This window comes from Hydractinia symbiolongicarpus, chromosome 5 (assembly GCF_029227915.1).
Source record: "Hydractinia symbiolongicarpus strain clone_291-10 chromosome 5, HSymV2.1, whole genome shotgun sequence".
NCBI classification, from domain to species: Eukaryota; Metazoa; Cnidaria; class Hydrozoa; order Anthoathecata; family Hydractiniidae; genus Hydractinia; species Hydractinia symbiolongicarpus.
Window position 1 is genome coordinate 23,101,991 of NC_079879.1, and position 23,357 is coordinate 23,125,347.

The window sequence follows — 23,357 nt, forward strand, 5'->3', positions numbered from 1 at the left end:
CGTCCGAAAAAACAGAAAGAACAACGTGAATTGAAACTTAAAGGCCGAGGGTAATCAGATCACAGTTTTTCGTCCTAGACATATTTTAAAACACAAGCAGGAAAGTTTCATTATTCTTTATTTTGCCAACTATAACTTAACTAGGTAGGGTAGGGGATCCTCCGGGCTCTATTGTCACTCAATTGGAATTTTAAAGCCACCAAAAAGCTCCACCCAAACAACAATAATGGTCTGTTCTAATTTTGGGAGACAACAAGCATAATATATTGTTTTGTCGCTCTAAGTCTTCCAACTCTGAAAAATATGTTAGGGTTTAGTGACTAACTTGTAATGTTTGTGTTGTGTTTGCCTTTATTCTTTTATTCAGTTCTTTGATAAGGTGCAAATATGGTGGGGGCAGTTTCCATGTAATGAAACTCAGAAAAAAGAAAAACAGTTTCTGAATGTGGAAACCATTTTTTTTTTTTTTGTAAAACAGAAATTGTTTTCGACTTTGGAAACTGTTTGGCTAGGGGAAAGGTAAAATATGTGTAATACACAGGAAAGTTTAATCAGAACGCCAGTAGTAGAGAACCCCTCTGAAGTACACCCCAGTTCCATATAATATTTTTATGTTTATTGGTAGGGCTTTCTAATAGTCAAAAGATTATAATAAAAAAATTAGTTTGTGGAGGATGGAAAACTGAAATTGGTTTTTGTATTCAGAAACTGTTTCTTATTTTTACACACAAAAAAGTTTCTGTAGCTATATGGAAACTGTTTCTCAACAGGGAAACTGTTTTCATATCTGTACATTAATCTTAACTGTTATTCTTTCAGAAGAGGTGGGCACCGTTCACAATATTATAGTGTAGAGAACAGAGGTATATATAGTACTGGAATCAGGACACCTAACATCCTGGATTGCGTATCAAGTGTGTCGCGCACGATTCACGAAACTGTTGCGATAGTAAATTTTTTTTAGCATCGTGAAAGTTGACATTCAGGATGCATTGTGACTTTTGCGATCCATATCGTGACCGTCATGATACATTTCTAAACATATAAATCACTTAATTAATGTCACGAGGGAATAACACAATTAAATATGAATAATTATTTTTTGTTTGTTTTTTAAATCAAAAATATTTTTGTTGTCTGAACCATTTTTCTTGTTTAGACAACTGTAACTTATTTAGTTGTTCTATGTGCATGCCCAACCTTAACTTTCACAATAAAAAAAATAATAATATCAAGCAAAAGGTTTCAGAGAAAAAAAAAATGAAAACAAACAACCATTTTCTTATCCCATCTCGTGAAAAAATAGATTATGATTGTCGTAACACCTTGCAAAAAATTTATGACATATAGAAAAAAAAATTCTCTTTAGAATGACATATTTTATATTCCGTGAAAATATTTGAATCATCCCTTTTTTCAGAAAAGCCTTTTCAGAGGTGTTATATTCTTTGCACCTTCGAGAAAATATGTGCAAAATGAGTTTAGCATATTTTTTGTAAACATTATGCATGATATGGAACTCCCGCATAAAAATATGCATAATAATATTTTTTAGATAGTTTACTTTCACCATCAATATATATATATATAATATAAATGTTGTCGCATAAATAAATCATTAAAAAAAATCAAAGTTAAGGAGTATGCATATGAGCTGTCTCTTGTAGCTCTGACTTCTGTCTACTTCTGTCTGAATGCATGCACGCATATTCAGCATAAAGAAAAAGTTCGCACTTCTATCATTTTTCTGCATACTTAGTTCACACATTTTTATAACATCTACAAAAATCTTTAAAAACAAATATCTCATTAGTAAATTTTCGAATACATGCCTTTACGTTTGTGGTCTCTTTTTCCGAAAGCTTCCTATTGGCTTATTGAAATTTTCGGTAATAGAAAGCTGGATAAATTATGCACAAAAAATCCAGGAAGGATTTTTACTTTACTTTAGGACCACCATTGGTAAGGCCACTGGAAGTTGATTTTTTGTTCATGGTAAAAAAACTAAAATGCGTGATGCGCTAATTTTGTAATCACAAAAATAGTTACGTGGTTAAACAGAAGTTTAAATTTTTATGTGATTTATAACAAAAATTAGCTACTTTTGGGTTGTCAACTTCAGAATAATAATGTTGATGGCTTGATATCAAAAGAACTTTACATGCCCAGTGATTGAGGTTGAAATTCACACAAACAGCAAGCAGAAAATAGTATAGCAAACAAAATAGAAGCTCAAAAATTCCTGCATTGTACCAATATAATAGAGAGGCCCTACATAAAAGAAGAACACGCAACAAGATGTGATTAGGACCTATGCTCAAACGCAAGGACTCAATTGACTGAGATTAAAATTTTCCTCTGCCAGTGTTGATCAAAAACATCCAGTGAAAAGTATTCATCTTATATTAAAACTCGATTTGGATGAGTGTCTGCTCTGTTAATTAGTTCACACACAAATTAAACTTAGTTAAAATAATTTACTCTTCTTCTCTTACTCTAAAGTTCGTTTGTGGCAACATGTTCAAGGGGCCATCTGAAAAATGACATCAAACTGCAAGTAAATCCGTAAAAAAAATACCACAAAATGGGGCTTTTGACGAATAAGCATGTTGTAAACACAAGAAAATGTGACTTTACATTTGCTTTGTTATTTTGAATTTTACTTAATTTCGTATTTTCCGGTATATAACCCGTGGGTTATAGGTTGATTTATACGACTTCCACCGTTGGTGCGGGTTATAATGTGGTGTGGGTTATGTGATAAGTTTTATATTTTCTGTTATTTATTGTGAAATTTAATGTTTATACATTCAATGAAGAAAATAGTACCAACGGGATAAAATGCGTTCATTAATATAACTGCATGTGCAATCCTATATCTACATAATCTTACTTCAACTACGTGATTTAATTTTTTTCACACAGTGAAATTGCTTCAACTTTCTATTGATTGCCAGTGCTAATATTATGAGCTCTCTCTGAAACACAATTTTGGAGATCATTTTTCTTTTGTGTTGAATGTAATCCTAATCTATTTATATCTTTGCAATCACATTGAGTACATTGAAATGATTTGCTTCTGGTAATAGAGCAATATAGCAGGTATCATTTTTAGGTTTAATTGACAGGTATTTCACAACCTAGTGCCCAGGAATTAATTATTAATTCCTGTTAAAAATATTGAAAAATGTTAAAATTTAAGTATAAATATAATTTTCTTTTTTATCTTCGCTACTTTCGAGCAACAGTTGCCACTAAAAATATCAAAAATAAATATAAAATACAATTAATTAGACACACGCAACTATCTCCGCCTTATTGGCGCCATTTATTTTATCATGCACACTGTGATTACTGAGATATAAATAAATAACAAAATTCTATAAACATTAGAGAAGAACGTTCCGTACATCGCTGTTACAGACAATCCGTGATAATTATTATGTTGTTTATTTTTATGCCAAAAAAAATTAAATATACATAAAAAACAGAGATTTTACTTTAGGTTTATAACCTGATAGAATGGGTTTTTTTTGTTTGTTTGTTTATTCGCAGGGAGCAAGAGTTATTATTGGCTTAAACTAATGTCTGCAAATAAAAAGAAAACAGCGTTGTCTGATTTAGTACTGCCAGAATTAGCAGAAGATCGACTTGTCAAATTAATTTTAATTCATTATCATTTTGGCGATCAAAGACAAGGAAGTTAAGACTGAGAGAGTCGCCAGTTTAGACACTCGGTTCTGGTGTTTGGGGTTCACGACTTTAAACTTCCCCCACTTGTCTCCAGCATGAAAAAAAACAAAACACAGGCACATGTTTATAAAATGATTAGGGTAAGTAAAAATGCGCTAAATTTTTTTCTTGACACGATGCGGGTTATGCAAAGGTGCAGGTAGTTAAAACACATTGATTGAAATTTTATGCGGGTTATACGAAGGTGCGGGTTATCTGATAGGATCTAGTTTATAACTACCTAAAAAAGCTGAGCTGCGGGTTATATGATGTGCGGGTTATATACCGGAAAATACGGTAAATGTTAAATTATTAATTCTCAGCATAGTATAAACAGAATTAGATGAACTCTTTTTTAAAGTGGGAGGTAAACCTTAAAGGATATATTGAATGTAGAAATGTCCTTAAAATGTTAGGAATTTTAAAAATTTGCTACAAGACAACCTTTTTTTGTGTGCTAGAAACCTTTGTTTTGAACTTTTGCTGCACTAAAAGTTGCTGTTGCTATAGAAGGTTAATATGGCACTGTTAGTTAATTGCAAATTGTTAAAACTAGACTGTAGAAGACTAAAACAGCGTTGCAGGTTATTAAAAAGTCGAAACTGTACAATAGCTAATAGGGCTTCTTCACAGGAATTTTCCTGTGAAGAATTCCCTATAACATTACCAGCTAATGGTTAAAAGGGGATTTTTCCTGCTAAAAATACCTTCATCCACAAAAACCTGTTATTAAAGTTATTTTGCAAAAATTATTTTCAAAGTTTTGTTAAAAAATAGACATCATTGAAAAGTAGAAACTCTAATCAAAGTATGCGTTTATTTTGTGCCTCAATAATTTCCTGAAATAAGATATCTCAGAAGAAGAAAAAGAGAAGGAAAAGATCCTTTTAATTAGAATTTTGATGATATGTCAGCAGACTTCTTGTTAACACTCACAAAAAGATTTTTATCAGAATTTGTTAACCCGTTGCACCATTGTGAAGAGTATTATTGTAAAATTTGATAAAAATAACGTATAGGCCATGTACTTTCAATGAACAAGGGAGATATAAGGGTTTAAAAACTTTGAGAATATTAGCAAAGGCTTGTCAAAGATACCAGATGATATTGTCAAAGTATTGCACTCACACCTTCATATATTCCTCCAACATTTAATTAAATGATATTAACTATTATTCTCTAAATGATACACATGAAGGCAGAACAGAAAATGCACACAGACAGAGGTTGTGTATTGTGCAGCAATTACTTTTAGTTGTTCTTTATATCAGTTGACCTTTTCTCCAATTTGTTTTACTAAAGCCATTATTTCCATTCCATTCGAGATTGCATTGTATCTTGGTTAAAATAGTTCTTAGAGTGGTTTTTATGTCAAACCAAATTTCTTTAGGTAGATGTTTCTTTAACTGTCGATATTCATCACTTTTGCTGCAGGGTCATTCCATGCCAACTTAACCAATGCTTCCATGTTGACCCTCACAGATTTTCTTGAAATTTTCACCGTAATTTTATATCAATAAGATATGGAAATTCTGAAATTTTTAACTTCCTACCTCGAGTGGTTTCCAGGATATGACCTTCAGAAATTTTCACCATTCTGGCCATTTCTCAATATTAACAAAATCTTCTGTTTTCAGCATGCCATAATTTTATGTATGGACACCCAATGTCTCTGAAAGTCTATAATATCATAGTACTCCATCCATATTTTTTAAAGAAACCAAAACTGATATTAAAAAATTTCTAGAATTTCGCCATTATGGATCAGAAAATGCTTGAAAATGCTTTCAGATGTTTTTTTTAGTATTTTGATGCTCCAGTAACTCAAATATGAAGGGGAGATAAGTTCCATACTTATTTTTTCTTTTAGAACAAATACTTTTCCATCATTTTATCTAAATTTAATCATTTTATTTTGATGGGGTTTCAAAATATGACCTTCCGAAGTACCACCCACACAGAATTTCCTGAATTTTCACAAAATTCCAGGTAAAAAAAAAGCACCGTGGGAAAAATTTTCCGGCTTTGAAAATTTCGGCAGATAATCTACAAAGTATCCATCAACACTTAAAAGAAAAAAATCTTGAGATTCTGAGTGCTTGTATACATAACCTTACATTTAAATATGGTTGATTTTCGAAAAAAATGCATGCAAGTAATTTTTTGAGGATTTTGATGCCTCATTTACCTCAATTTTACAGACAGCAAAAACTGATGCACATCAGTTTTTGCTGTCTGTAAAATTGAGTGAACTTCTTTGTATTCTCTTGATGAATGTTATGAATGCTTATTGGAGTGTACTGGATATGAGTTTTTTCAGTGAAAAATACCCAGCTGCTGTTAACATATTAAGAGAAACAAGACGTATGATATACGCAAACAACCTCGCGAATAAAGTTTACAAAATGTTGTCTATCAAATTGGGATTTTTGTTACGAAGTTAGACACGACATATTTTACTATTCAGATACGCAATAATATTTGTTACACACTACGCAGTTATTTTTCAAAATTGATTTGTGAGATCTTCCTGAACGGAAAATTCCTCGAAATTTTAATTTTCAATAGGTCCGTCTTGGGTGAACCGACTGACAGGAAGAAGAAAGACCACAAACCCACAAAACCCAAAATTTGCGAAATTCATTAATTCAGTTAATTCTGCCTACATTCACTTTTAAAAAGTGTGGTGGAAACACCTTTATTTACTAGCTAGTTAAATAAGTGTTTTGAAAACTTGTCTTAAAAAAAAAAGTAAAAATAGTTACCAAGATGAGATTCGAACACACAACGACTCCCGTGTCGGTGCTTAGAGAGGCAAAAATTTCCATTCTTGTAGGACACATTTGCGTTTTAATACAAGCTCACGAGCTTGTAAAAAGGTATAAATATAATGGCACGTTTCTAGTCTCCTAACTTCCACGAACAGCTTTTTAGTCTAATTTAACGATATGAAGTAACAAGATCAATACCGTTATATATTTGTAATTTTTAAATATTAACTCGTTGTTTGATCCAAAATATTTTTGTTTTTGTGAATAAAATTTATAAATGCATTTTCCCTGTTTTGATGCCTGTGATTTTATTATTAACCTGAAAGATACAGGTTTTAAGCGGATAGCGCATTCCTGGCTTACGCAGATTGTACATAGCAGCTTTTGTGAAAAGTTTTTTGTACTTTTGCTGTATTAATGTCTGGTGTATATACAAGTATATATATATATATACTGTGAAAGTTGTTTACATTCTACTAAAAAATGTATGAAATTTCCAATACTTAACTTCCTTTTGACATTATCTGACATGTTGTTTGAGAAAAAGCTTTCAAAAAAGTATGTAAAATAGTTTTGTTTGAAACATTTTATATGCATTTATGTAATAAATTTTATTTTTAATACTTTTTTGGGATATTTGTATAATACTTTTTCTTAATTTTTTTTAATGTTTTTCTGTAACAAATCATGTTTTATTAAATATAGTAGAAAATTATAAAAATCTATTGTTTACATTTCTCAAAAAATGTAGCAATAGATCAAAGATTTTAGCATGTGTTCAGATTTATGTGTTATTTGTGTGTCAGTGTTTTTCTGTTGTAGGCTTTTAAGAATATAGACCTATATTATTTTATTTTACTAGGAAAGTTACAACACATAGAATAACTGATTAGATATGGGCAAACATATTATACTTGTGCATGGTTTCCTTCTGTGTGGAACTGGTTCAAATATATATTGTTTTAATTTGGCACAACAATGGAAGAAACAGGGCCATTCAATCACTATTTTTTGTCAAGATCCAGATGCTGGCTCATATGATTGGGTGGATGAATTTTATGGACCTAACGTAAGTACATGTTATGTGATGAAATAATTCTGTGAAAGTATTATAAAGTCAGCTGTTAGCATTACTTCATAGCTGTATGTTTAAGGATGAACTTCCAAAAGAAGCACCACCTCCAGGTTTAGTGAGGGTTTGGACCCCAGACATCGCTGGTTTACTGCCTGTGTATCAGTATGACGAATATAAAGGCTACACTGTAAAAACAATTCCTAATTGCACTGATGAGGAGATTGACAGGTGATAATTTTTATTTATATATATATATTATACTATAAAAAATGCCTAACAATAATCTTAAGGCAGTTTTGTCTCCGACTTTGTTTAAAGCATTTACTAGCTAGTATGAGTTTAATGTGAGTAGATAATTTTGGTTATTTCCTATACGTTTAGACATGTGAATATGATGTCCAAAGCCATACGGAAAGTAGTCGATATGTGGGGTTGTGATAAAGTCATAGCAAACCATGCTATTTTGCAACCACTTAATGTCAAACGAGCACTGGAGGGAACAAATGTACCATTTGACATAAAAATACATGGAAGCTCCATTACATTTGTCCTCAAAAAGTTTCCTAAGTATATGCCACTAGCTGTAGAAGCTATCAATGCATGCAACAAAGTAATTGCTGGTACAGAGCATGTGGTTAACCAGGTTTGTATGATTTTATGAATTATGCTGTTGCTTTGTTATTATCCATGTTTTTTTATCTTTTAATCTCAGTATATTTTCCAATGTATAGGTAAACGAGACATTCCCTGATTTTGATCTTTCAAAGAAGTTGGTAATTGTTCCTCCTGGTATGGATCCAGAAGTGTTTGATTTATGCACCAGTATCCAATCAAATACAACAGCATTTTTAAAAGAGGTTAAGCATCTTTTGTTTTATTTATAAAATGAATATAGTTTTATTCATTGTTATCCCTCCTGGCTTCTAAGTTACCACAGTATTAGTTAAGGAATGTTTAATAACAGAGGTGCTAATTCGTTTATTTCACACTTAAGTAAAAAGGATTGTGATTCCATAATGGTTCCACAAATGTGCCAAAGTGATTGATATTTAAAAGAAAGCATTATTCATTATTATTCATTCTTCAAATTTAAAATCCCTGGCCAGAATTTTTCTTGCATTTAAACTAGGTGTGTAATTGTGTATATTTTTTTGCAATTTCTCTAGTGTGAGAAGCATATTTCTGTGGACAATAACAGTCGTTTGGCATCAAAGGTTACATTGCCAGCTAAAGGTGAATGGAACAAGGCCTTTCATAGTGAGTTGGTGGAGTTGAGCAAAACGTATAATCAACGTGTTGTTGATGCTGATATTGTGGAGCGATTTCCCAAGATATCTGAGGATGAACCTATTCTTATATTTTTTGGAAAGTTTTTGTATACCAAAGGTTTGGTTCTTACTATTTTGCTTTTCTTACCTTAGACACATACCAAGATATTTTGATAATTAGTAATTGATAATGTTAGTTTAACTTTACTGATTCCTGTGTGCAGGTATTGGTGAAATTCTGATGACCTTTCCCCAGCTGGTAGCAAAACATCCGAAGCTTCGATTAATTTTGGTTGGTTTTGGAATCTATCGAGAGCATTTAGAACTAATGATTCAGTCAATGGTAACTGGCAATAAACAGTTGTTTAAAGCTGCAGCTCATTGTCCAGATGAACAGGGATATTCTTTTTTAGAGTCTAGCATAAATATCGAAGAACATTTTATTCAACTAAGTAAGTGTACTGTAATGTGAATCAAGTTAGCCATGTATTTTCTAGGCCTTTCCTAATAGTGTGCAGTTTTTCTTTTTATGCTTAACATCTTCAGCCACTATCCTTATGTATTGCTATGCCCTGTTGATGGCTAGTAAACAAGTTTCAATAGGGCAATATCTACCACATTCAAGATCTTAACTGCAGAAGTTTGTAGTTTCATCTTTTTCTCTATTAAGGTCAGGAACAGGCTGATCGCATTTTAATTACTGGATGTCTTAACCACAAGGAGCTTGGCTTACTCTTGCCTATGGCATCTATCTCCCTTGTTACCTCAAAAGCTAATGAAGCGTTTGGAATGGTCTCGGTTGAAGCTTTATCTGCTGGTAAATAGAAATTGTGTTGTTAGATTACTTGTATATGATTTGTCACTCATAGTAAATCATTGCTTTTTTAATAACAATTATAATAATTATACATCTTTAAATTTTTTTTTTTTTTAAAAAAAGTTTTAATTTATTATGTCATGGCACTGTTACAATGTTAAAACAACCTAACATGATAAATCAACTGAAAGAAGATTTTTTATGAACATGATTTGAATTGCCTGTTCGTTGTTTGTAAATTGTAATTTTAAATCCGCCAATGTTTCCTTTCATGATTTCTTTTTGTTATTTTTTTATTTATTTTTTTAATAAAAATTGAATAGCATTGTGTGTTTTTTTCTGAATTTTCAAATGTTTAAGTCCTAAATTAAATAATAACAACAATAAATAATAACACTGCATAATAAAAAATTGGCTTTAGCACCATAACTGCATGTAACTGGCCTTAGCTCTTTTGGCAAATGATGCACCAGGATGTAAAACTGTAACTCTCTTTTTCTAGGTGTTTTACCTTTGTGTGTTTATCATTCTGGTATTAAAGATGTGTTGGATAAGTTAAAAGAAACGGAACCAGAGCTGGAGGGCCTTATGAACATTCCTGCTGTACCTGGAGGGGATTTTGGTGCTTCCAATGGTGCAGAATTGTTAAAGGTAGTAATGTTATTATAAGACTTTGACTAAATATATTCTATTAAAAATAGCATTTTTCTTTACATGATTTTGCTGATTGTTTGTTTGTTTGCTGATCTTTTTATTAATTCTTATTACCATGGATAGAATAAACAATTTTACAGAGTTTTTTATTTTGTTTGGTTTTTAATTGGAAATCCTTACAGGCTATGTATGAAACGTAAATGACATTGCCACTGTCGATGTCATAATTTTTTTTGTCTGTGTTAATTTGTACTCTTGTGTCAGAAGTTACATTTAATTTTTATTTGATATGTATTATCGTTTTAGTTTGCACTTTTTGTACTTTTTAGGTTTTACCTGCGAAAGTTCTAAAGGCACTGGATTATTTATATCCACCAAATTCGAGCAGTGTTGATCAATTTGAACATCGTAAAGAGATTGGTAAAAAGTTACGCAAGGTTGCTGAGGAAGCATGGTCATGGGACGGTATTTGCAAAACATTAGCAGAACTATAAAAATGTCAACGTTATGTTTGTTTTTTGGTTTTTTTATTAAAAATTTTATGTGGAGATTGGGTTAGTTTGATTGTTATTTATTAGCTTAGACATACAGAAGGGTAAAGGAAGGAATATGTAACAAGAATTGAGGAATTCTAATAAACATATCCTTTTAGCGCTTATCCTTTTAAAAAATAATTATTTGGTGCTTTACTTAATAAGTGAAACTATTACAATAGAATTTTTTATAATATTAGATATTTTATTTAAAAACATTTTTATTTACAGCTTTTGTGTTATGTTTTCATAATGTTTATTTTGTCTGCTTGTGACAAGTTTGTGGTTTTTAGAACTGTTATTGTTGATGTTATTTTTATAAGTTTACATTGGACATAAGAAAAGCCTTGTCCACTTTTTTGTTGATTGTGAGTATGTGGTCATGTTTTACTTTCTTTATTAAACTACTAAGAAGTATTCTGATCAGTTGTGTTTAATATTTAATGAACATAGTATTTTTATTCATTAATATCACAATTTCTTCTCTGGTATTTTTTTTTTTAATTTTCTGAATGACGTATAAAGTCAGACAGGAAAAACAATTTTCCCTGCATCCTTATACATTCCTGATGAAACGACAAAGCAATTTATAATCTACTTTTGGACACATAATTGTAATTTAATTTGTTTGGGTTAATTGCTTAGCATATCTTAATTAAGTTTTACTTAAATATGCATGTACTTTCCATTCATAAAGAAGTAACACAAGAAAAAGATATTGCATATTTATGCTTTTTCTTGTTTATTCATTGATAGATTTTTTTAAATCTTCTTGCAAAGATTTAGTTTTATGAAGATTCAGTGTTTTTAAGAAGAAGATTATATTAGCAGACAAAAATGTTACCTTTGTAGTCAAGTATTACCTCAGCTATGTTATATTACAATCCAACTTTTTTGTCCTTATGTTGCATTTCCAATGTCCTGTAACAGGATGGTATTGAAATAGATTTGGGATGGTAAAATTGTCCAGTGTCTACTTTCTTTCCTGTGTGTTATATGCTTATAAGGCACTTTAGTATTTATACAACAAAAAAACAGACCATGGCAGGGTGATGTTTGTTATTGTTAATTTTGGATGTAGCGTTACTTCTGTTATCGTTTTTTAATGTTGTGATATTCGAAATATGTGTAATTTTCTTAAAAAAAACAGCTTGTGATAGATAGATAGTCAGATATAAAATTATGTAAATTTAAGAGTGGTACACGTAGCATTAGTGGTACACATGTATCAGACTTTATTTATCTGACTTTATTTTTAATGTTTGTCTCTGTGACAAAGTTTGGTTGGGTTAACGTAGTTTCTTAATATGCATTCTCAAAGTATCGATATTTGTTTTATTTATTTATTTATTTATTTATTTATTTATTTATTTATTTATTTATTTATTTATTTATTTATTTATTTATTTATTTATTTATTTATTTATTTATTTATTTTGTCCAAGTACAGCATAAAACATACTAAAGAATTCAAAAGTAGTTTCAAATTTATTCAGAAAGTGGATTAATCAATAAAACATTTAATTAATGTTAACATTATAAAAAGATTACTTTAGCCAGTGTAATTAATAGTTCTGATGTTTGAAAGATCATTTAAGAGCTTTTATATAATTTGATATCACTTCTTCGAAAGAGTAGTGAAAGTATTGTCCAATTGATTATATTTTTTGTCTATCTGCTTGTCTGTTTGTTTGTTTTTTGTCTGGTAATTAGTTTGTTATCACCAAGATGAAATTTTAAACAAACAAATCTATTTAAGGTGTCACATGTGAATATACCCTTATGAGTTACCATAGAAACAAGACTCATGTATGCTTTGTTAATGCACAAAGCATTTGCAAATAATTACAAGTGAGAATATGTAATTACAAGTGAGAATATTACAGCTAATCTTCACAGAATTCTATTTTTTAGTATAAATATTTGTAGGCTGTAAAAAATGGGTAAACACATCATTTTGGTTCATTTTTGTATTCTTTCTGGCACGGGTTCAAACGTCTACTGTGCCAACTTGGCACAACAATGGAAAAGACAAGGACACTCCGTCACTATCTTCTGTCAAGATCCCGATGGTGGTTCCCTAGAATGGGTGGATGAATTTTATGGACCACATGTAAGTACTGTTGTTCTTTTTATTTTATTTCAAACATGTCTGTAATGTCCAACAAATTCAAACAGGTGATGTGCAGCTCTCAATGTCTTAAACAAAGGTCTATGTTTGTAGCTCTCTCTTATTTTTTTGCTGTTGTATGTGTCAGTAAGCTTCTGTTTATGGTCATTAACCAAGTTTATACAACATTAAGCTAGTTTATGCAACTGAAGCCTATTTAAAAACCAGTAAAACTGATACACAGTTATTCTTAATTTTTGTTTCTAAAATTTGTTCTATACCAAATTTAAAAACATTCTCAGTCACCAATACAAAAACTTTACTTTTTAAATAATTTTCAAACCGAGGTTACCAGTTTTTTTTTTCTCAGTTTAAAGGCCACTTTAATTTCACTTAAATTTAGTCAAGTTATTTGCTTATAAACCAGGTTCTGACAAAAAAGTTTATTAGCAATTCTTTTCCTTCAAAAAAAGTTTTTTTTAAAAAAAACTAAACCGATGTTCTTTACACTTAATCAAGCTTGGTGCCTAACATCACTTTGTTTCTTTTATCAGGACGAGCTTCCAGCTGATGCTCCAAAAGGTGGAATCATCCGCGTGATAACTCCTGACATTGCCAACTTACTTCCCTTGTTGGTGTATGATGAATACAAAGGCTATGATGTGAAAATTATTCCTGATTTCACTCAAGAAGAACTTGACAGGTAGGATGTTTTTACTGCCTGTAGCGACTGAGGAAATCTGGCATTGTGGGCATTTAAAGTGCCTTCATCATTTTGAACCACTACCCCTTTAGCTTTGTTTTCTATTTGTACATACTGAAGATTTCCTCCCCTTTTTCCATTGCATAAACAAAACAAAGGACTTTTTGATATAATCTTAAAAAAGGAACAAGAAGTCACCCCTCACACGCTAATAATGTAATGCAAATGTCAGGCGGTTTTCTGCCCCTAAAGACGAAAACGTACCTCTTGAATGACCCCATTTTAAAAAGTTAATTCCATTATTTGGTTTTCTGTTTTCTAATAAAATTACTGCTCTGCTAAAACTTTTTTTGCACTTTACTATCCTAACATTGCATTTCGTTATTGGTCAAGTGAGAGCTTTAAATTCACTAGGATCTTCTTTGCAGGACCTTTATTGTTAACAGTACTATTTGAAAGTAGATAAAAGCAAATAACAATTACCATGTAGGCATATCAGGATGATGGCTACAGCTATCCGCAAAGTCATCGATATGTGGGGTGCAGATAAGATTTTGTCCAATCATGCTGTTTTACAGCCAATCAACGTAAAGCGTGCATTAGAAGGTTGCACCAAGAAAGTTCCGTTTGATATCAAGATTCATGGCAGTGGTATTATTTTCGTATTGGAGAAACATCCTCGCTTCATCCCACTGGCTGTTGAAGCCATTAACGAATGTAACAAAGTGATTGCTGGCTCTCAACACATTGTTGATCAGGTATGCATAATTTTTCTTTCATTTTGTTCTTTCTTGTTCTTTAGTTTCAGCTGCACTGTGGTGACATATAGTCCCATTTATACATTTATACATTTATAAGCTCTCCATGTTTTTCTAGGTGCTGAAAACATTTCCAGATTTAGACCTTTCCGATAAATTGGTCATCGTGCCTCCTGGTATGAACCCAGACGTGTTTGATTTGTGCACCAGTATTGAATCAAATACAACAGCATTTTTAAAAGCGGTTAGTCTTTACCTCATGACATTTGATATTAATTATCCAACTACTGAGCATTTATCACTGGTATAAGTTGGAGGGTGGCCTGTACTTTAAAGAACCTGGAGACATTTTGGGTTTTTAAGAAAACTTTAAAAACATAAAAAGTAGGTTTACGAGACTTTGGGAAAGCTAGGAAAAGATAATGTCGTGTACTTTGAGTTAATGGCAACATTGATTCGCTAAAATATAGATTCTTTGCAACTGCCTATAGTATCACAGGGGTTGGTATAAGAAATAACCGTAACAGTGCTTTAGACTTTCATGTAAACAAAAAGAATATAAGACGCATAAAAAAAATAAGGAAAAATTCAAATTGGAGCAAACACAAAAATTACTAATCCTGGACCTATAAATAATAACATTTTAAAGGCTGAAGTTTTGTAGAATGTAAAAGTTGTTAAGATTTTGCTTGAGATTAAAGACACCTTTTTAATGCCAGGGTGGCCACACCTCCTAAAATCTCCCAAAATATGGACCAAATCGATTTCTCTTAGAATCTCCCAGTATTGTTGCCTGACATACATTTTTAGTTTCTTTTTTTGTCACGTTTTAAAAAAAGATTAAGTGTACGTATATCAGCAACGGTTTAATTTGTAAAAACTGTTCATTTCCTCCAAAAATATTGTCAAAATCTCTTTTACACGTGTTTAGTGTTAAAATTTTAGGTCTGTGGCCAAGTGTTTATGGACAGTAATATATATGTGAAATTTTGACTGTAGTTTTATGCTTAGCAAAACTAATTTGAGTTGTTTTAGAAACTTTGGAATTACTTTTAATCTCATTATGGAGTTGTCAAACAAATGCTGCAATTAGATTTTGGAATGAATGATCTAGAATTCTTTGGTTAAAGCAATCTATTCTAATTTTATTGAATTTGTCAATGTGTTTAAAGGGAACCCCAGGTATAAAATGATGTTTTATGATATATTATAGAGCTTAAAAAGTTAGCTCACAAGTTAAAAAATTTAAAAAGACTTGTTAGCTAACTTTTTAAGCTCTAAAATATAAGTCCAACATTATTTTATACCTTGGGTTCCCTTTAAGGATTGTTTTATCTTTTATGTATAATTGTTCTGGTCTTATTTATTTTTTTGGTGATGAGAGGGAGTGCGGTTACTAGGCTACCAAAATTTTATTTGTGTACTTCGTTATTCTATCCTGAGGAATGTATTAATTGTGGGTCGCAATTTTCGATCACCCCTAATTTTATAGTTGGCAAATAATTCTGGAGTTTAGATGACATAAACAACAACCTTGAACTGCACAAAATTTAATTGCACGCAAAAATGTCTAAAAAAACTTAGATTACCTGAAGTTTTGGAGGTTTTTAAAGATTGTTTGATGTCGTTTTATTTTGTGTAAAATAAATAATACCCAAAACAAAAAATAGGAAGCTACTGCCTGTCTGGGCAGAAATCAGAAAAAAGCATTTCTTTGTCAGGATTTCAATATCTTAATAGCACCAAAATTGTCAAAGTTTAATGCTTTTGGAAGTTGTTTATTAAGCGTGTTATCACACTGTGACTTAAAAGTAAGAATTTACCTTGTAACATGTGCTTTAAAGCCTAATATTTTAATTTAGTGTGAAGAGCATATCAAGTTGGAAGGAAACGGTCGTGTTGTATCAAACGTGAAGCTGCCAGAGAAAGGCGCGTGGAACGTTGATTTTCATAACGAATTGGTTAAGTTAAGTGAAACATATAATCAGCGCGTAGTCGATGCTGATATTTCTGCGCGATTCCCAAAAATCGCTGAGGATGAACCCATCATTACCTACTTTGGAAAGTTTTTGTACACTAAAGGTAAACATTGAAGATTGAAGCTGTGTGTGTGTTAGTACGATCGTCATAATCGAAGGTCTGTTGTTAGTAGAGAGTGGACACGCAGATGTACCTTGAACATTCTTCATATACGTACTAATCTGTTTTTTACTGTAGTAATTCAATTAAACAACCCTTTTCAAAGTACTTCAATTAAACAACCCTTTTCAAAGTTTCCCTTAGTCGACGCCTGCTTTAATGTAAAAACTTGAAATAAACACCCCTTTAAAGTTTCCCTAAAAACTTAAAATAAACGCCTCTCTTTTAACCACACTTTTAATAACTCTTAAAGAGGGCGTTCACCCGATCTCATAGTCATTTTATTGACAAAATCGTAACTACTATAAATTGTCATATCCAAAAATTAGTTTTGAAAAAACTTTTTTTTTCGAATAAATGCCTTCCTTCAATGTTTTTATTAAGTAAGTAGGGCGTTTAATCGCACCATTGGTTTCTCCTTTTGCTAAATGGCTGTTTGGGTAACATTCAGTGGATTAAATGTCCGTCCTTTATTTCTTGTAGGTACTGCTGAAATTTTAATGGCCTTCCCCCGTCTTATTGCGAAACACCCAAAACTACGATTGATACTGGTTGGTTTCGGAACATACCGTGAACATTTGGAATTGATGTTGCATTGCATGGTAACTGGAAACAAGGAACTTTTCAAAGCTGCAGGACATTGCCCTGATGAGGAAGGTCACACTTTCTTGGAAACTAGCATTGACATTGATGAGCATTTTATGCAGATTAGTAAGTATATATGTGGCCACGGAACGCAATTTCGAGTGTCTATGAGGTTAAAAGTGCTAAGAATATTAAGATTTTATTTATTATTTAGCTTCGTGTTTTTGTAACATGGGATTTTTTTTTCAGCTCAGGAACAAGCCGATCGTGTTCTGATTACTGGTTGCCTCAACCATAAAGAGCTTGGCCTACTTCTACCCATGGCTTCAATTTCTATCGTCGCTTCAAAAGCCAACGAAGCCTTTGGTATGGTTACTGTTGAAGCTTTGGCTGCAGGTAAGAATCGCAGTTCCTGAAAAGATCTAAATTCAAAGTTTAAAGGACAATTTTATAAAACTTCTGAGAAAGACTGAGTCTCTTAACTGTGCTGTTATATCATTAAGCTTGGTTTTAACATGCTTTAGTTTGAATATGTTTATTTAGTGTGGTCAGCTACGTGGAATACTAAGACTCATTTTTACCTTAGCTAAAACCTTAAAAAAGTGACTAAAAAAACTTTTTTTTTTTCGTAAAGATCTATTTTTTACAGTTTTTAAAAGACTAGTATTTTCAGAATATCTTGCTAGTATTACATAAAGCGTAAAGGAATTTTATGTTGGTATTTGAGCAGATGAATTGGTGCTGTACTGTCGTGTGTTTTTGTTCTTTAATAAAGCTTGTTATGAAAACATTGTTTCTAGGTGTTTTACCTCTCTGTGTTTACCATTCTGGTATCAAAGATGTTTTGGACAAGGTTAAGGAAACACAACCAGAATTGGAAGCTCTGATGAACATCCCTGTTGTTCCAGGCGGTGATTTAGGAACATCCAACGGTGCAAATCTCTTAAAGGTGCGTACATAGAATATCGTAAATAGTACGCGTCAGTCAATATTAGAATATCGTAGGCACTCGTCAAACAATATTCTGTGATGCTTGATCTAAGAAGATTTATACGGTTTACCAAACCTGTATCCATGCTTTTTTTTCAGGTCCTACCAGAGAAAGTATTCACTGCTTTGGATTATTTGTACCCGCCCGCTCTCAGTAGCGCAGAAAAAGTGGAGCACCATAAAAACATCGCGAAGAAGTTGCGGGAAGTGGCGGAAAAGACGTGGTCGTGGGATAGTATTTGCACCACTCTAGTTGAATTATAAGTGGTTTTAGATTATGACTTTTAGAGAATTAATAATTCATTACTCCATTGTAGTTAGGAACTAAATTCTATGGTTAGTGTGGTAGTATGATCTATATAAATTTCGACTTTTAATTGAACTTCGTACTTTATTTTCCTCTAATGCTAGTTTTCGCGTTTACGCCATGAAAAGACGTGAAAATAACGAATAAACAATAAATATTCGCGAATTAGTTTATGCTTTTTATTTATTTATTTTTGCTATATTTCTTGTTCATAAAAACATTATTTATTTCCTCTATATACTTTTAATTTGTATATTCGTGATTTGTATGCACCGCTACACTACTTCTTTTACTTCTTATATATCTTCTGTATGCAAATAAATTTAAGTCGAAACAAAAACTTTTGTTTTTTGTTGCCCTGCTTTATAAGTTTATTCACAAGGTTACTCCTGCAGTGGTTTATGTGTGTGACCTATAGTTGTAATGTCTAATACTTTTTTTGTACCCGTTGTTTATAGTTCATCTATAGATATCTTTTACTGATATTGTCTTCATCCTGTGAGTGTGTTTATTTGCAGACACTGCCACTGTGAAGGCAAATTTCCATTCCAGAACGGATTAAAACGGAAATTTGTGATTTTTAAAATCTGATTCGTTAATTAAATTTCCATTACGATCGAAACTAAAAGTTAAAATAAAAAAATAAGTAGCCAATCAAATTGAAGTTATTCTTGTTCCGATTCGATCCTTTTATTAACATTGCATACGTTATGTTTCAGATGTTCACTTGCATAAATTAACATAATATTAGAACGATGGCTTCACCAGCCAAGGCGCATCTTTACCGCCATGTAAAGCACCGCTATTTTTCACTGTCAGCATGTCAATGGCGACGGAAACCAAAACCTGTAAGAGACATGAGCAAACGAAATTTGCAAGGTGAGGAGTTAAAGGAACATATGCGCAAGAGAGAAGAAAGCATGAAAAAACAAGAGGTAATTTATTCGTTCGTTTTGACATATGTCCAAGCCAAACCAACCATTTGTGAAAAATGAGGATTTTTTATGTGACGTCATCGTAAAATCAATAAATTTCTCACGATTTAACACGGGTTGAACGATCCACCTCAAAGTTTTCCAAGTCAACTGTTGACTTGGAAATCATGAAGGTATAAAAGGTATAAAAGGATGCAAACACATGTACGTTTATCGTCACAACATCAGAATTTGGTTAGCACATTTATTTAACACTGATTCTGCTTTCCAATTAATAAAAGGCTTTTTAAGTTTGCTGGATCACCAATAAACATTTTTTTTTCATTAAAGCACTTCGGAGGTAAGAAGAAATGTTGAAGTTGTGTTCCAATGGTTAAATTTTTTTTTTTAATTTGTTTTTATTTAAATTATGTTGCATCAATTGTAAGGTCCACATATTGGTAACTACATTCTAACGTAAAACTATCAAGAGAGATGCATTCAAACTTGACAGGCTTCATGAATTTCGTGCACGGTGATTAGCGTGCGCCACGTTACTGTCTAATGGTGTACACGAAATAACGTGCGTGGCCTCCAATATGGTATCCCAGACAAGTATAGCAATAATCCCAATCCATAAAGGCCTTAATTTAAGAGTGAAGGAAATTGATCACCTCAAAATTAGAAGCCCAAGTTATGAACCCTTTATCCGCCATAGTCAAGATGGCACAAGGACGGGATTCCGTGCACGGACGTCTTTTCAAGTTTTGTAGCGTTTACGAAACCTCACGTACATAAAATCTTGCGAAGACTTGCCTGAGCAATATCGATAAGGATAATACGGATGCTACAATTTGGTTTTTTGTTTTTAACAAATTACTATAAAATGAAAGCAATATAGATCAATGAGTGTAAAATATTTTTCAGCTTTTCCAGTCAAGTAACTTTAAAAAGCATATGTTTTCCCAACCTTAAAAAACTTTTTCCAGTTCATCCGGTAGAGTGGAATGTTGTATATTTTTACTTTTATCTTTTTAGCCCTACAAGCTAGCACTTGCCGATGTTATAAATAAATTCAAAATAGAAATCGAAGAAAACGAGCGACGAAAGCACGACATACAAGGAGAAATGATGAGACGTGAATTGGCTGAACGGGAACAGGCTGCAAAGAATTTAACTATCATAGCGAAAAGTAACGAAGAACTGAGAAGGCAAAGGTACGCTGTATTTTTGTTATTTCGTTGTTGTCGTTATTATTGCTGTTATTGTCGCTTTTGTTATACTCATTGCTTTGTTTTCGTTGTTTTTTTGTTGGTGTCGTTGTGGTTGTTATTGTTGCTTTCGTTAAATGTTGTCGTCGTTGGCGTCGTCGTTGGCGTCGTCGTCGTAGTATTATTTTTTACCGTTTTTGCTGTCGTATTTTGTTGTTGTTGTTTTTGTGTTTCTTGTTTGTCGTTGTTGTTGCCGTCGTCGTTGCTGTTGGATTTATGTTAATAATTTTCTTTTGTACGCAGAGAGCTGCAAAAACTAATTGATGAAGATGAAGCAAAAAGGAGAGAGGAAGAAATACTTCTTCAAAAACAAATTCTCAAAGAAGAAATTAAGAAAAGAAATACAAAACTTGTACTGCGTATTATAGTAAGTTATTATAAACTAATTTTTTCTTTTTTTATGTATATATTCTTTTAAACTTCCTTCATTCTAAAAGGTTTTAATGTTTCTACTTTACACAGGAAGAAAGCAAAGACTTTGTTACTGCAGAGAATCTTGAAGATAAGCTCACTGCAGCTTTGGAGAACGAAATAAACTTTAACTACGCTATCACAAGCGAGGGAAAGAAAATACATTCAACGAAGCCGCCCGGTAATTTGGACGACTGGAAGGGTGCAAGTCCGTCTGCGTATATTATGGGTGGTATAAAACCAGGAAGCGGGCAGTGGAACATTATATTTCAAGGTAGAGACGGTGATAAACAAAGTCGCAAAGAAAGTTGATGGTTATTTTTGTTTTGTTCAGAGCGTGGTAGTAAGAAATTAGCTACCTAACAAAAAAATCGGTTGCCCTGTCGCTATTTGCAAAGCTGTTTAGACATTATTGTTTTTACGAAAACATATCCGGACATTTGGCACGTGTAAAAATTAAAATTAAAAGTCAACCTCGACAGCCTTTGATGAAATAAAATGACACAAGATAAACTGATGTGGAATTTGATTATGTTAAAAAAACCCTGATTTATAAAACATGAGAGTGAGGCTGCTGTGGTACACGTCATTAAAAGAAAATTATTACAATTAAACTCATTTAATATCGTTTCTTTATGAAATTGGTCCAACATCCTTAAATTTAAGCGCGTTTTATGCATTAGTCACCCGCACACCCCTCTCCTTTCTTAAATATGCACACGTCAGCGAAAGTTATTTCCACAACATCATTGATCTAGGATAATGGGAAGTTCGCTGAGATCGAGGTTGGTCGAATAAACGTCTAAAAAGGTCTCGAAAATTTAAGTTAGAACGCGGAAGCTTATATCAATTCTAAGTAAGAATGCGGAAGCTTATATTAATTTTAAAGTTGGTAAAACAACAGCTGTTTTTAAGAAATATATTTAAAAAAAAACAATAAATTTTTACCTTAATTTTTTTTTCTTTTGGAACTAATAATGTCTTGGAATATCTCATTTTTTTATATTGCTCTATTTGTGTTATTAATTTTGTAAACACCTCCCCCTGAACACCAGACTATAAGTTCAAAAATTCAACTGATTCAATAGGCAAAACCGCCTACCCAATAGAATAATTCATAATATTCCATACATATTTTTAATAGAATTAATCAATTTCATGTTGATTTCAAACATTCGCATCTTTCATATTCGATTTAATTTAAATCGTTCAAGCATCAATTTCTTTTGTTTTATACCATACCTGATTGGTTAATTTTAAAGCGATTGAGGCGGGAAAAATTTTCAAACGTATTTTTCATTTCTTAAAACACAGGTTTAAAAAAATGCAAAAAAAAACAAAGGCTGGTTGGGTATAGCATGTCGATTTGTTGCTTATCAAGACTCTCAAGGTAGCAATATTTTGTTCTTATATTATATTTATATTATTATATAATCACTTACCATTTAAGCACTAGCACAAAGAAACAGGACATAATCAACTGCGAACTTCCAATTTATGGCGGTCATCTATTTTCGACGAGAAAAATACAAATGTTTAATTCGAGCAACGTAAATAACCGATAAAGCTGCTCCCTTTATTTAGCAGGATTGACTTCGTCTTAAAGGAAGGAAAAATCTTAATGACAATACAGAAGAGTCTCCATAACTCGAACGGCCAGGGGGAAAAGGAAACCGTTCGAGTTAAGGAGACGTTCGAGTAGTGGAGGTTTTCAAGTTTTTTCAAAATTTTTCCCTTATCTGCCTACCAGATGAACAAAAACAGTATATTAAGTACGTAGTCTTACTTATTGGGGGTTCTGGTATTGGTGAAATACAAAAACAGAGCGTTTTAGTTGTTTTTTGCTCAAATTTTTTGAAAAAAATCAGTTATAATTGATTGTTTACAAGTATCATCATAATCTCGTTTGATGTTTTTATTTAAGTCCTTACGGGAAGCCAACATTTCTTCCCCAAATTTCGAGAAAACGCTTTGGAGCAGTTCCTTTTTCAAGCTCTTTGAGGGTACTGTATTTTATTTTACAGGACTTATTATCGGCTCTACTTCTTTTTGACCCTGCCACAGACGCCATTGTCAGATTGCTATGAAATTCTGTTTTTGAAAATTGGTTAAGAAAGCGTTGTCGTTCGAAACACAAACAAAACATTCGAATCATGCATTTGAACAATATAAGGCCCACAACACATTTAAACATTAAAATATGAAAATGATAAAGAGTTAAATGATCAGGAAAACTTATCAATTTTTTTCAAAATGCCACAAAATTCGAGTTATGGAGTCAAAAACCTTCAAGGGACAAAATAATCTGTTCGACTTAAG

At 32.1% G+C, this 23,357-nt stretch overlaps 3 protein-coding genes and 1 long non-coding RNA gene across 4 annotated transcripts; 3 read left to right on the top strand and 1 right to left on the bottom strand.

Annotated features, from left to right (window-relative positions):
* Positions 1-647: 647 nt before the first annotated feature.
* On the bottom strand, positions 648-9,136 carry LOC130645483 (uncharacterized). Its single transcript, XR_008982708.1, has 3 exons — positions 8,995-9,136; positions 5,286-5,404; positions 648-1,035 (listed from the first exon to the last, which is right to left on the bottom strand). It is a non-coding gene; the product is annotated as an uncharacterized LOC130645483 (long non-coding RNA).
* LOC130645475 (uncharacterized) lies at positions 7,340-11,339 on the top strand. The gene is made up of 9 exons (XM_057451478.1): positions 7,340-7,572; positions 7,658-7,806; positions 7,960-8,221; positions 8,310-8,435; positions 8,745-8,964; positions 9,071-9,298; positions 9,517-9,663; positions 10,166-10,314; positions 10,647-11,339. Exons 1-9 carry the CDS (start codon positions 7,399-7,401, stop codon positions 10,809-10,811), a joined length of 1,620 nt encoding a protein of 539 aa, XP_057307461.1. The 5' UTR covers positions 7,340-7,398; the 3' UTR covers positions 10,812-11,339.
* Positions 11,340-12,737: 1,398 nt separating this feature from the next.
* LOC130645474 (uncharacterized) lies at positions 12,738-18,782 on the top strand. Its single transcript, XM_057451476.1, has 9 exons — positions 12,738-12,963; positions 13,515-13,663; positions 14,154-14,421; positions 14,540-14,665; positions 16,284-16,503; positions 17,044-17,271; positions 17,395-17,541; positions 17,946-18,094; positions 18,235-18,782. Exons 1-9 carry the CDS (start codon positions 12,790-12,792, stop codon positions 18,397-18,399), a joined length of 1,626 nt encoding a protein of 541 aa, XP_057307459.1. The 5' UTR covers positions 12,738-12,789; the 3' UTR covers positions 18,400-18,782.
* A 259-nt stretch (positions 18,783-19,041) lies between these two features.
* On the top strand, positions 19,042-22,049 carry LOC130645480 (28S ribosomal protein S26, mitochondrial-like). Its single transcript, XM_057451484.1, has 4 exons — positions 19,042-19,377; positions 20,395-20,573; positions 20,871-20,994; positions 21,090-22,049. The coding sequence occupies exons 1-4, from the start codon at positions 19,198-19,200 to the stop codon at positions 21,348-21,350; spliced, it is 744 nt and encodes a 247-aa protein (XP_057307467.1). The 5' UTR covers positions 19,042-19,197; the 3' UTR covers positions 21,351-22,049.
* The last annotated feature ends 1,308 nt before the right edge of the window (positions 22,050-23,357 follow it).